We start from the raw sequence: 12073 nt of genomic DNA on the forward strand, positions 1-12073 counted from the left end.
ACTCAGGCACTGAATTTTCATACATTACACATCTGCACTTTTTAAGCTTGAAGTAAATTGACCAATGTGCTCAATATAAACTATTTTAAGGAAGCACTGCAGCAATTTCCTCCAGAGATCCAGGGATCAGAAAAAGTAAAATCTAAATAAAAAACACTTACATTTAAATCAAAGGGGGTGCTTAGGTTAGGGTGCATACCATGTGGGCACAAATGCTCTGAGCAGGCGAGTCAATTAGAATAACTTCAGTTTTGTCTGCCGGTCATCCAGTTATAAGTCTCATCCGGCTTCATAGATAAATACAGCGATGTGTCGTCTGCGTAACATCGGAAATTTATCCAGTACTTCCTGATATTATTGCCTAAACGGTGCATATAATAGGGTGAAAAGTATCGGCATTAGCACAGAGCCCTGTGCAATTCCATGACTAACTTTTGTATGCATCATTGTTAACATGAACAAACTGTAATCTATCAGATAGATATGACGTAAATCAGCCTTGCCAACTGCTGGACAATTTTAATTTCCCTATCTAACTAGCTAAAATCCACCGATCGATGGTGTCAACTGCAGCACTAAGACGTAGCACGATAAGTATAACAACTGGTTAATTCTTCACAACATTTAAATCTGCAAAAGTCAACATTTAGTTTGTCAACAGGCGAGATGTAAAACCCACATTAACATGAACGTGCTCAGCCAAGTCGGAGGCTTGAAAGCGTGGGCCAACAGAGGTGCTAAATGCTAATCCGAGCTGCTGTGCCAGTTGAACTCCAGTGCCAAACGTGTGCTGCCTGAGGTGGACTCATCCAGCTTCATTACAATAACAACCACAGTGGCTGCACACAGATGCAGCTTCTCTGCTGTTTTGACTTATCAAAGCCTCCGGGTGCTGCATCTCTCGCATGCATGATACATATTTTAATTCATCTTTGTTTTTTCTCTCTTTCAGACCTTCATAGTATTGAATCGCGGGAAGGCAATCTTCCGTTTCAACGCCACTCCTGCCTTGTACATCTTAAGCCCCTTCAACCCTCTAAGGAGGATAGCTATTAGAGTTTTAGTACACTCATATCCTTTCAGAGTTTGCTACGGTCACAGCTTGATTTGGATTAAAAGGGTTTATCAGACAAAAGACGGATTTAAACGAGCTGATGTTGAAGACTAAATGTCATGATTGGTTTAGACTTTGCACATAGACATACATCTGGTTTTACAGCAGCTGAGCAGTTGAAGACACTTAAGATTAAAAATGAGAAACATACAGGATTTCCTTTATATTTCTTGTAACAGTAATGGACGGGGAATGTTAGCGTACAGGGATTTATGCTCAACAAAAATGTTCTATTGTGTTCCTTAACTTGGTTTTTTTACGTTGTTCAGCATGTTGATCATGTTCACCATCCTGACCAACTGTGCTTTCATGACCCTCAGTAACCCCCCGGAATGGGCCAAGAATGTAGAGTAAGTCCTCAGCTGTTCATTTCCTCCTCCCGTGTGACTTTTTCTGATTTTACATTGACGTACATTTTGATGAATCCTCTGAGACACAAATTCCTGAAAGCAGCACAACCTGCACATGCAGGGGGTGTCAGTATATTTGATGGGAAAAATTATTGATTGGTTACTGTGCAAACAGGAATTAATGTGTAAAATATATCGCATTGCATCATGGGATTGTTAGCCATACCATGAATGCTACTTTTTTCATTCCTTTGTAGAATTTCTGACGTCACTATATAGAGCATATTGATAAAGTTCACACTCAGATAGACTGGTGAAGGGTACATCTAGTCCCCTGTATAATGAGTCGGGGGTGAGTCAGACGTATGCTGCGTTCATGTCATGTGGGCCGCATGGTAAAGATGTTAATGATCTGAGAGTGTTCAGGTCATCAAGACAGTTGTATAACTACAGAGTTGGTTGCATAAGTATTAAAATACTGTCCATTGACAACATATGACCATACATACTGCCCGTATCCCTCAAAGCATACTGGAAACTGTAGTTCCATAATTCATAAAACCTATTTTAGAAGGAGTGTAGTTGTATGCACATCACATGGACTGTGGGTATGAGGCTACAACATTTTAATAAAACAGCAGCTTTATAAAACTTTTCTGTCTATTTATTTATATATGTTAGACTGTTTTAATGATATGTCCTTTTTATTTTCTAGGTTGTTTTCCTTCTAATACCCTACCTTTATTTCTGGTTTTACTCACTTCCAAACATCTCCTCTGTTTAGTTTTTTATTATTTTTTCTCTATCTGTATCTTTGCTTTCCAAAGGGAGGATTTTTTTATTGCTTTTACTCTGCAAAACACTTTGCACTACATTGTTTCTAAGAAAAGTCCTTTACAAATTGTGTGCTGAAAAATGTACATGTATATAACTTTGGTTCGTAATACTACTATGGTCAACTGTTTGATGTTAGCTTCACATACGTATTTGCCTCCATTAGATATAGGTGCAGTCATCAAACAGTAATTGATCTCAGTAATGTACACTGCAGCGTTTTCAGGACATGATGTAATAACCAGAAAGCTCATGAAGAAGATGGTTGACTAATAAGATTTGAAGAGGCAGTGATACAGGTAGTTTAAGAAGCCAGTGCTGCACTGCACACAGCGAGTCTGTCACCTCGCCTCTGAGCAACAGAGTCGTTAACCGACATCGTTATTTCCCTCAGCGTGTGTTTTCATTTCCTCTCTCAGGTACACATTCACAGGGATTTACACCTTCGAGTCCCTTATAAAAATCCTGGCCAGGGGCTTCTGCGTGGGGAAGTTCACTTTCCTCCGGGACCCATGGAACTGGCTGGATTTCAGTGTTATCCTCATGGCGTAAGTATTATGACAAGCACGGTTAGGATCAGCTTAACATGATCTGGCGTAGATTAAGAGGCCAAATGCTGTTAATGCTAATCAGCCCAGCAGCCTGTTAAGTCCCACTGAATTGGAGAAGAAGAGCAGAGAAATGAAGAGGGGCGTGATAATCTGGAGCTTACTGCTGTATGTTTTGATAGCATGGCCAGAAATCTCAGCTCTGCCGTAATAATGGATGTTAACCCCAAGAAAACCTGCAGTATCCTGGCTTAGATTTGTCCCATGCTTCAGTGACTTCAGCTACTTGTCTTGACACCACAGAATAAAGCCTTCAGCATTAGGTCATGCAGTGATTTTAGCGATCGTAGTATCTGTTTCTATGGAGGATTACTCACTTTTAATTATGTCATTGACGATGCTTTTAACAGAGGTGTGTGTCTGTGTTTGTGTGATGCTGTGTAGTAACTGTGCATTTGATCCTGCAGGTATATAACAGAGTTTGTAAACCTAGGCAATGTTTCAGCTCTGCGCACATTCAGAGTTTTGCGAGCTTTGAAAACTATCTCAGTAATACCAGGTAAGGCTGCCCGGGCCTGCTGCCAGCACTCCTGCCATTTGTCCTCTGTGTGTGACCGTTTGCCGTTCCCTCCTCTCCCCCCCACCCCCTCACCCCTTCCTCCTCCCCCCTTCCCGTGACCCTCCTCTTGTCTCGTCATGCCATGTGTGCGGGTGCCTGATTTGTGTGCGTGTGCGTATGTGTGCGTGTGTCCCACTCCTTTTTTTTCCCCGAAATGCCCCTATAGCTACAAACCCCCACCCACCTCCTCCCGCTTCCCCACCGCTTTCCTCCTCCTCCTCCTCCCTCTCCTTCCTCCCCCCTCCCTTCCCTTACAGATATGTCACAGAGTTTGTGGACCTGGGCAATGTCTCAGCACTGCGAACCTTCAGGGTTCTGCGAGCCCTGAAAACTATATCAGTCATCCCAGGTGAGAGAGCCATCAAGGCCCGTAGGGTTGATGAAATGCTAATGGCTAACTGGCGTTTCGCTAACATCCAAGCACCCCGCCCCCCTCTCAGCTCATCTCACTGTAGCTAAGCCTGATGACGCCCGTCGCCGTCCCTCATGCTGCCTTCGTCCCAAGGCCAGTAAAAGCTGGAATCTGGCTCCAATCTGCACAGATTGACAGGATTCTTAGCTTTTAGAAACATCCTTTAAGGCAGAATTCTTTTTGGTTGAAATCTATTCTTGCCTTGGGAGCCTTACAAGTAGATTTTGTGCACTATTTCTTTTTTCCTTTTTTGCATGAGACATTGCAAAAGCCGATTTTCTGGTGGCAAGCACTTGTGTGTGTAGGGTTCCTCCTCACCTTGTTTTTCCTGTGCATGTCTTGTTCAATGTTGTGTGTTTCTTTGGAGATATTGTGATATGGTGAGTGGTGGTTGGGTTATGGCACTAACACTATTCACATCACAAACTAACCAAAAGGTCACATGTAAACCATCCAGGAAAACTGTCATTGGCTGTTTGTATTAAGAGAATCATCCAATTCCACAACACGTATTATTTACTACATTTAGACCTAGTTTAAACATGTTGGGCTCTGTTTTTGTGGCAGTGCAAAGCCTAGTACAAGCAGCACAAACATATGCTGGTATTTTTCTGACCTTTAAAAGCATTTTGCCTGTGTCTTTGGTATTTATTAGCTCATGGCTCAGTGGTGGGAGAAGCTGCAACAAAATTGAACATGGTGTTTTGGTGAATATCGAGTGGTTGATGTTGAAAATAGACGAACACCATGTCATTTTGTTAAAGTGATAGTTTGACGTTTTGGGAAATGTGAAATGACACCACTCTCTTGTCTTTACAGTAAATATGAAGCTGGAGCTAGCAGGCAATTAGCTTAGCTTAGCATAACCTGGGGAATGAGAAGTAGGAAAGAAGGGAAAAGTAGCTAGCAGGGCTAAAGTTCAAAAATAAACCTGCCAACACCTCTAAAGCACTAATTAACCCATTGTATCTTGTTTGTCTGAACCAAAAGCCAAAATGTAAAAACAATAAATTGTGGTTGTGTGGCTGTTGTGTGCAACTTGCTGTTTTTACATTTAAACTAAACTAAAACACAATGAGATCATTAGTTAACTTTAAAGGTGCTAATGTGCAGATTTGTTTTAGCCTCAGACAAGGTAGGCTAGGCTAGCTGTTTCCCCCTCCTGCCAGTTTTAATGCTAAGCTAACATCCTGTTTGAACCAAAAGCCTAAATGTAAAAACAAGTTGTGCGTGCAACTTGTGGTTATTATATTTAAACTAAAACACAACACAATGACATCATTAGTGAACTTTAAAGGTGCTTTTTTTTAGCCTTGGACATAGCTAGGCTAGCTGTTTCCCCTTCCTGCCAGTTTTAATGCTAAGCTAATGCTAAAATAATCAGCTAAAAGTGGTATCAATCTCCTCATTTAACTATGTGTATTTCCCAAAATGTTAAACTATTCCTTGAATAAATTGTTGCTTCCATCAACAAGCACAAACTAAATACTTGATTCACAGTGCAACACATCGGACTCGCCCTCCACGCCACAATATTATTTTCTACTTACCTCATGCTCCACTACAGCTGCATGAGAGCGGTATGAAACCAGCGATGTAACTGGCTGAGAGAATAACAATTACTCAGCAAAATCACCCTCCAGTTTTAATTCCACTTCACTTAATGATCTTGTTCATCATGCTGTGCCTATATGGATATAAACAGCCTGTGCACTTGGATAGGTCCCCATTGACCTGCTGCTGTGCGCCTGGTCTTTGCAACTGCACTAAAACAAGAGCTCAGTGGCTTTACAACCAGAAAACAACAGCACAGATTTATAGAGTATGCTGCTCGTTCTTCCTGGTAAATAGATACAAAAACACAACAACACATGTTTCTCCAGTGGTTTATCCATGATTAGCAGTGATCTGTGTGAGCGTGGTTCCTGTATGACAGCAAGCAGTTCATACAGGAACCTCCACTGCAGATCCCCCTGGCTGCTTGCTCCTGTAAGCTCTTATTAGTAGCGTCTTCTCTATACAAGCTTGTGGCTGTAATTAGCGGGCAGTAATCACTCTGCGATGTCCCCTTCCCGCCCCCTCGCCCTCTCTCACGTTCAGGCTTGAAGACCATCGTCGGCGCCCTGATCCAGTCGGTGAAAAAGCTGTCGGACGTGATGATCCTCACCGTGTTCTGCCTCAGCGTCTTCGCCCTCATCGGCCTGCAGCTCTTCATGGGCAACCTGAGGCAGAAGTGCGTGCGTAAACCGCTCTTCACCAACAGCAGCAATATCACCGCCGACGATATGATGTTTTTCAACGGCACCCTGATGGAAAGCAACAGCACGTTTGAGCAGAACGGCACAGAGAACGCCTTCAACTGGACAGAGTACATCAGCGACGAGAGTAAGCCGAGTGACACGGCGTGAACGTGGCGTTACATGTCTGCCAGGAGCACAAGGGGGTTAACCAGGGTCAAGTTAGCATCCGCCCCAGACAGCCTGAGTCAGATACTGGCTACTGCACATGCAGAGACGGGTCAGAGTGGCGGCGGTGGTAGTGTAGGGGGAGGTCAGGCCTGCTGCCATGATAGGGAGTGACAGCAATGGCTGGGAGCAGAGGCTGTGCTCTCTAACAAGGGCTGGTGGGAGAACGCAGCAAATGTGGCGGATAATCGCCGCAGCAATAAAACCCTCTTCTTTCACCCCCCTCGACTTCCTTCATCATTCTCCCGTGGCCCATCTGTGTGGCATGAGCAGCCTAAAGTGCTAGAGGAGGGTGAGTCACTGACCGCCAGCGGGATAGAGAGGAGACGGGCACCGGCTACATGACAAGCTGCTGCCAGAGCGAGAGGGAAAGAGGAGAGAGAGACAGCCGGTTAAAGCCTGGCATCGTTATAGTTTCAATGGATATAGAGAATCTGATGTGATTGTGAAAGTGGAAGACTGCTTTGAAAGTCAGGGTGACTAAGGGTGACTCATGTGGTTGGGTGTTAAAACAAACAAAACAACCAAATCCTGTGATGTGTCTCTGACTTACCGTCGCTCTGTCTCTTCTCCTCTCCAGATAATTATTATTACCTCCCTGGCCGTAGGGACGCTCTGCTCTGCGGGAATGCCAGTGGCGCTGGGTAAGACTTGACATGTTTTATTTATATGGCCAATTAGATGCACCACAAAGCTGAGCATACACAATTAGTGTCGACACTCACCACCACGCTGAGGCGTCGCAGGAGTCTGAACTGGTTAACTACGGCTGCTTTTCATTTAAATGTGTTTTAGCAAATGTGGAGAAAGTTCTTCCTCCATGGAAAGTTTAAGATGCTTAAGAAGCTCCTTATTTCACACTCTTCCTGTTTTATTTTGAAGTGTTGATCCATGAGAAGATATATTTGTGGTTTAAAGAACCAAAAACCATCTCAGTGTAGTTTTACATCTCCTCTCTCAGGCTTCTCTCTGGAGCTCTAGTAACAACAGGTCGGTGAGCCAATCAGAAGAGAGGAGGCTCTGAGCCTCTCTTCTGATTGGCTGACTGTTTTTTGAGTAAAACAATAAAAATACAGCAGATTTCAGGTAAAAACACTCAGAGAAACCAAATCCTGTAAAGGTTTGGATGGTGGGTCCAGGTGGTTGGGGCTTGGTGGCTGCTTTGTTGTGACATCACAAAGTTCCAGAAGTCCTGACGGCTGGTTTTAAGGCTCAGTTTCTGAATACAGGCTGTGTGCATTTCTCTGTGGACTGAGGCTTTGATACTTTCACAGTATTAATATAGAAGCTAGACCTGATCTATAATCACACTACACATGGACACAGACCTTTAGACTGTACCTTTAATACACAAATGGCAGCTACACAATGTGAACACACTGTAACTGTTTAATGTTAAAAAGAAGTACATGTGGCACCTTTAATGCTAAATATTAGCATAACACCTGTGTGTCCTGACAGGCTCTGTCCAGAGGGCTTCCTGTGTTTGAAAGCAGGTCGTAATCCAGATTACGGCTACACCAGCTTCGACACCTTCAGCTGGGCCTTCCTCTCTCTGTTCCGACTCATGACCCAGGACTTCTGGGAAAACCTCTACCAGCAGGTTGGCAGAACCTTCAGTCAGCAGACATATCCAGTCAGTTCAATAAGATGAATTCATAACAACAACCCTCTCTCTCCTTTCCTCTCTCCCGACTGTCTCGGATCCGTCAGACTTTGCGCGTGGCGGGGAAACCCTACATGATCTTCTTTGTGCTGGTGATCTTTCTGGGCTCCTTCTACCTGGTCAACCTGATCCTGGCCGTGGTGGCCATGGCGTACGACGAGCAGAACCAGGCGACCATCGAGGAGGCCCAGCAGAAGGAGGAGGAGTTCCAGGCCATGCTGGAGCAGCTGAAGAGACAGCAGGAGGAGGCACAGGCAGGAACATTCATCTTTGTCTTTTCAAAAACAAGTCATGATTCGATTACAGGCCCCCAGCTGATCAGTGTTTCCATTTCATCTCATTTCGTTTGAGAGTGATCTCATTGAGAGAGGATCCATTCACAAGTACATTAAGAAAGTGATGTTTTTAACTGCGCAGCGTTTAACATAGACGGTCTCTTTGCACGTATGTGGGGAGGGGGGCTCTGTTGATTTTTCAGCTTAGAGTCTTGAGCCAGCTGCCATAAGCAGCGTTGCCCCTAGCAACCGCTGTCCTGGATGACTGACACCCCCCTGCTGCAGCCGTGGTGTCAGGAGGTTGACCTGCAGAAATGAGGTGGAAATGATCAGTTGGACACCGTGTGCAAGTGGAAATACTGGATAATGGAAATTTACCCACTGTGGCTCTGACTGCTGAGTTTAATAATCTGCCTGTCGTCCGTACGAGACGCTGGTTACCAAGGGAGAACCCGTCCTGATGTCACTGAGCAGCCGAGCAGTTAGGACAGGAACACACTGGATGCGTCGCGGCTGCTGAACGTCTTGGTTTTCATCTTAACGGGTTTGAGCATCTCACCCGTGTGTCGCGTGTGATCTACAGAGTCGGTGTTTCGCCTGTTTTTCACACTTGACGCACGTCTCCCGGCAAAAAAAGACCGGTTGATGTCATTTTGACGTCATACCAACATAAAACTGACATCTTCTGAATCTGAATATGTCACAGACATGAAAAAATATAAATATACAGTATATTATAACCATTTTAGCAGCTACATATGGAGACAGTGACAATTTACTGATGTTTTCTGTCAAAGTATAAATCAGAAATTAATTTATAATGAAGAGAAATCCAACGTTCAAGTGACCTGCAAGCTCTATGTAGTGAGATAGAGCTGCAGCAACGCAGGCAGTGTGTTCCCGGCGTCACTTTGAAACTTATGACGACAGAGCCAGAGAGTCTATTTCTGTCCCACTACACATGTAACAAGTGCATGTGCACGGTCGGAGGCTGAATCTGATAAAACTAAGTGTAGAGGCCTCAGATGATACACAGCAGAGATGTACTCGTCCCCCAGGGAGCGGATCTGCAGTTGCCAGGAGGTTATGGTGGAGTAGCTAATGAGATGAAAGAGAAATTATGTTCTGGTTAAAAAATATAAAGTGCATCTATATATGTGCATGAGATAAAAATTAATGAGAAATGGTGAAAATACAGTAGTTAGCTAAAAAAGGACGGATAAACAGATGAAATAATGAGCTAAAAAGTGATGGATGAACACAATAGTCGGTTAAAAGTAGCAGATAATTGGTTGACATGTTCACCTTCTGCCACTCCAAGTGGTTGTAATATGAATTGTATGTATTATTATTAACAATATCCACTTTTATTTAGTGTTATTAAACATCCACTTTAAAGTCAATTGAATCAGAACGGGTGATGGTGGGTGAAGGGGTACTTGAGCTCATCAGAGAGGGACGACGGGTTACATGACACAAAAAGTTAGCAACTGATTTATATACAGATTAATAGTGTAAGAGGATTAATAGGCCATAGTTCCCCTTTATATTCTGCATTATTTAATATACAATACCACATTATCTCGATCTGATTAGTGGAAGATCAGATACTTCCGTCTTCTATTGCTTTATTGTGTTTCCTGTAAGACCTTCCTCCCACCTCTGCTCTCTCCGGCTGTTCTTTCAGGCTTAACACTGTTTTGTCAGGCTTGTGCACATTCTGGAGCGAAGATAGAAGATGGAAAAAGAGGAAATAAAAAGCGTTTGTACTTATTCACATCCCCAACCTGAAAGCATTTCATTAGGAGAACACATCTCTGTGGAAAACAGAAGTTCATGCATTTTTTTTGTGCAGTTCTGTTGACTCGTAGAAATGCAGTTTTTCTCTAACTTAATGAGTCTTGCAAATGCAAAGATTTAGAAATGTTTTGGTTTGCATGAAAACAATCAGGCGTCCATTTTTAGAAGGTGTCTGAGGCTGATTTGTCTCTTCATGCTGCTGCTGCCGCCGCCGCTCTCTCTCTCTCTCTCCTCCGCTCCATTCCGCAAAGAGCCTTTGAGACAGGCGCTGGGTCGCCATGACAACTGTGTTTGTGCTCCGATTGGCTGGCAGGTTGCCGCAGCAGCAGCCACGGAGAGCGGAGAGTACAGCGGGCGAGGGGGCCCCACCTCCGAGTCCTCCTCGGGGACGTCTAAGCTCAGCTCCAAGAGCGCCAAGGAGCGACGCAACAGGCGGAAGAAGAGGAAGCAGAGGGAGGAGGAGGAGGAGAGGGGGGCACTTAAGTTCCACAAGTCTGAGTCTGAGGACAGCATCAAGAGGTCGAGCTTCCGCTTCTCAATCGATGCCAACCGGCTTTCTTATGAGAAGAGATGCTCCTCGCCCAACCAGGTAAATACTTCCCCAACGGAGCAGATGACTTGTCTCTCTCTCTCTCTCTCACTGTGACTAATAAAGGCAGAATAAAGGCAAAAAATAACTTCAAATACACAAAACAAACATGAACTCATTGCACTCATTACAGTGTATAAGTGTGTGTAAATTAAAGGATTTAAGAAATACGCTTCATCACAGAGGTGAGATTAGCTATTTTAACTCAGATTCTCCATTTTACTCTTTGTTTTTGTACAGATTAAACAAACGATGTAATCCATCAATGATAATAATAATAATAATAATAATGATAATAATGATAATTAGATAATTATGAGAAAGAAGGTCGCCTGCCTCGTTGATGTCCTGGTCTGCCCTCGCTCCTCACTTAGCGTTGAGTAGTCACTAATATATTATCGCATATTGAATGATTTATTATTATAGCTACATTATCATATTATCATATTATGATGATTACATTATCATACTACTTAGAAATTATTATTATAAAGATAGTACATACAAATCATCTCCACTCCCCTGGCTCTTCTCGTACATCGGTGTAACAGTTTCATAGTATTGTCTGTACATTTGCCCATTATTGATATTTTCTGTTAGCACCAGTCTACTACGTCATCTTTAATATATTTGTAATTTTGTTGTTTGCCAATAAAAAACAATCATTTATTGACTTTGGGCAGAACTAGGTGAGTTTTTTTCCCCTTGTGCTCACTTTTTATGCTAAGCTAAGCTCTGTCTAGCTCCTCCCTGTTTTCTCAGGACCACCCAACACCAAATATGGTCATTTGGTGTCTGTCCTTCCTCCCTCTAATTTGAATTTCCCTCTCTTTTTCTCTCTCTCAGTCTCTGCTCAGTATCCGCGGATCCCTCCTCTCTCCTCGGAGGAACAGCCGTGCCAGCTTGTTCAGCTTCCGCGGCCGGGCGCGCGACATGGGCTCCGAGAACGACTTCGCCGACGACGAGCACAGCACCTTCGAGGAGAGCGACAGCCGGCGGGGTTCCCTGTTCCTGCCGCGCCGCCTCGAGCGCCGCTCCAGCGCCGTCAGCCAGACGAGCCTCGGGGCGCCGCGGATCATACTGCCTGCCAACGGCAAGATGCACTGCACTGTAGACTGCAATGGTGTGGTTTCTCTAGTCGGTGGAACGTCCGTAACAACCTCCCCTGTAGGTCTCCTGCTGCCTGAGGTGACTTCATTGTTTCATGCTTTATTTTCCCATTGACCTCCCTCCAGTTCACTGTATATAATTCACATCCCTTTGTTCTGATCTTATTGATAAGTAATTAATAAATTAGTTATATGGGTTTTTGTTAAGTCAAGTTCTTAATGTTGTTTGTTATTGTCAGCAAAAGCTTTCCCACCTCTCAACCCCATCTGTGGTTCTCAGCTCCAAGCCCAT

General features: G+C 43.9%; 1 protein-coding gene across 1 annotated transcript in view; it reads left to right on the forward strand.

Moving 5' to 3' along the window:
* Nucleotides 1-12073, forward strand: part of LOC111222690 (sodium channel protein type 2 subunit alpha-like) — a 33053-nt gene that overhangs the window by 5596 nt on the left and 15384 nt on the right. Inside the window, exons 3-12 of the mRNA XM_022746492.1 lie at nt 953-1071; nt 1375-1464; nt 2718-2846; nt 3314-3405; nt 5978-6262; nt 6923-6986; nt 7804-7945; nt 8056-8262; nt 10397-10672; nt 11519-11860. Of these exons, the coding sequence (XP_022602213.1) occupies nt 953-1071; nt 1375-1464; nt 2718-2846; nt 3314-3405; nt 5978-6262; nt 6923-6986; nt 7804-7945; nt 8056-8262; nt 10397-10672; nt 11519-11860 (1746 nt within the window). The remainder of the gene's footprint in view (nt 1-952; nt 1072-1374; nt 1465-2717; nt 2847-3313; nt 3406-5977; nt 6263-6922; nt 6987-7803; nt 7946-8055; nt 8263-10396; nt 10673-11518; nt 11861-12073) is intronic.

Source organism: Seriola dumerili, unplaced genomic scaffold, assembly GCF_002260705.1.
Source record: "Seriola dumerili isolate Sdu_G_001 unplaced genomic scaffold, Sdu_1.0 BDQW01000105.1, whole genome shotgun sequence".
Classification (NCBI taxonomy): domain Eukaryota; kingdom Metazoa; phylum Chordata; class Actinopteri; order Carangiformes; family Carangidae; genus Seriola; species Seriola dumerili.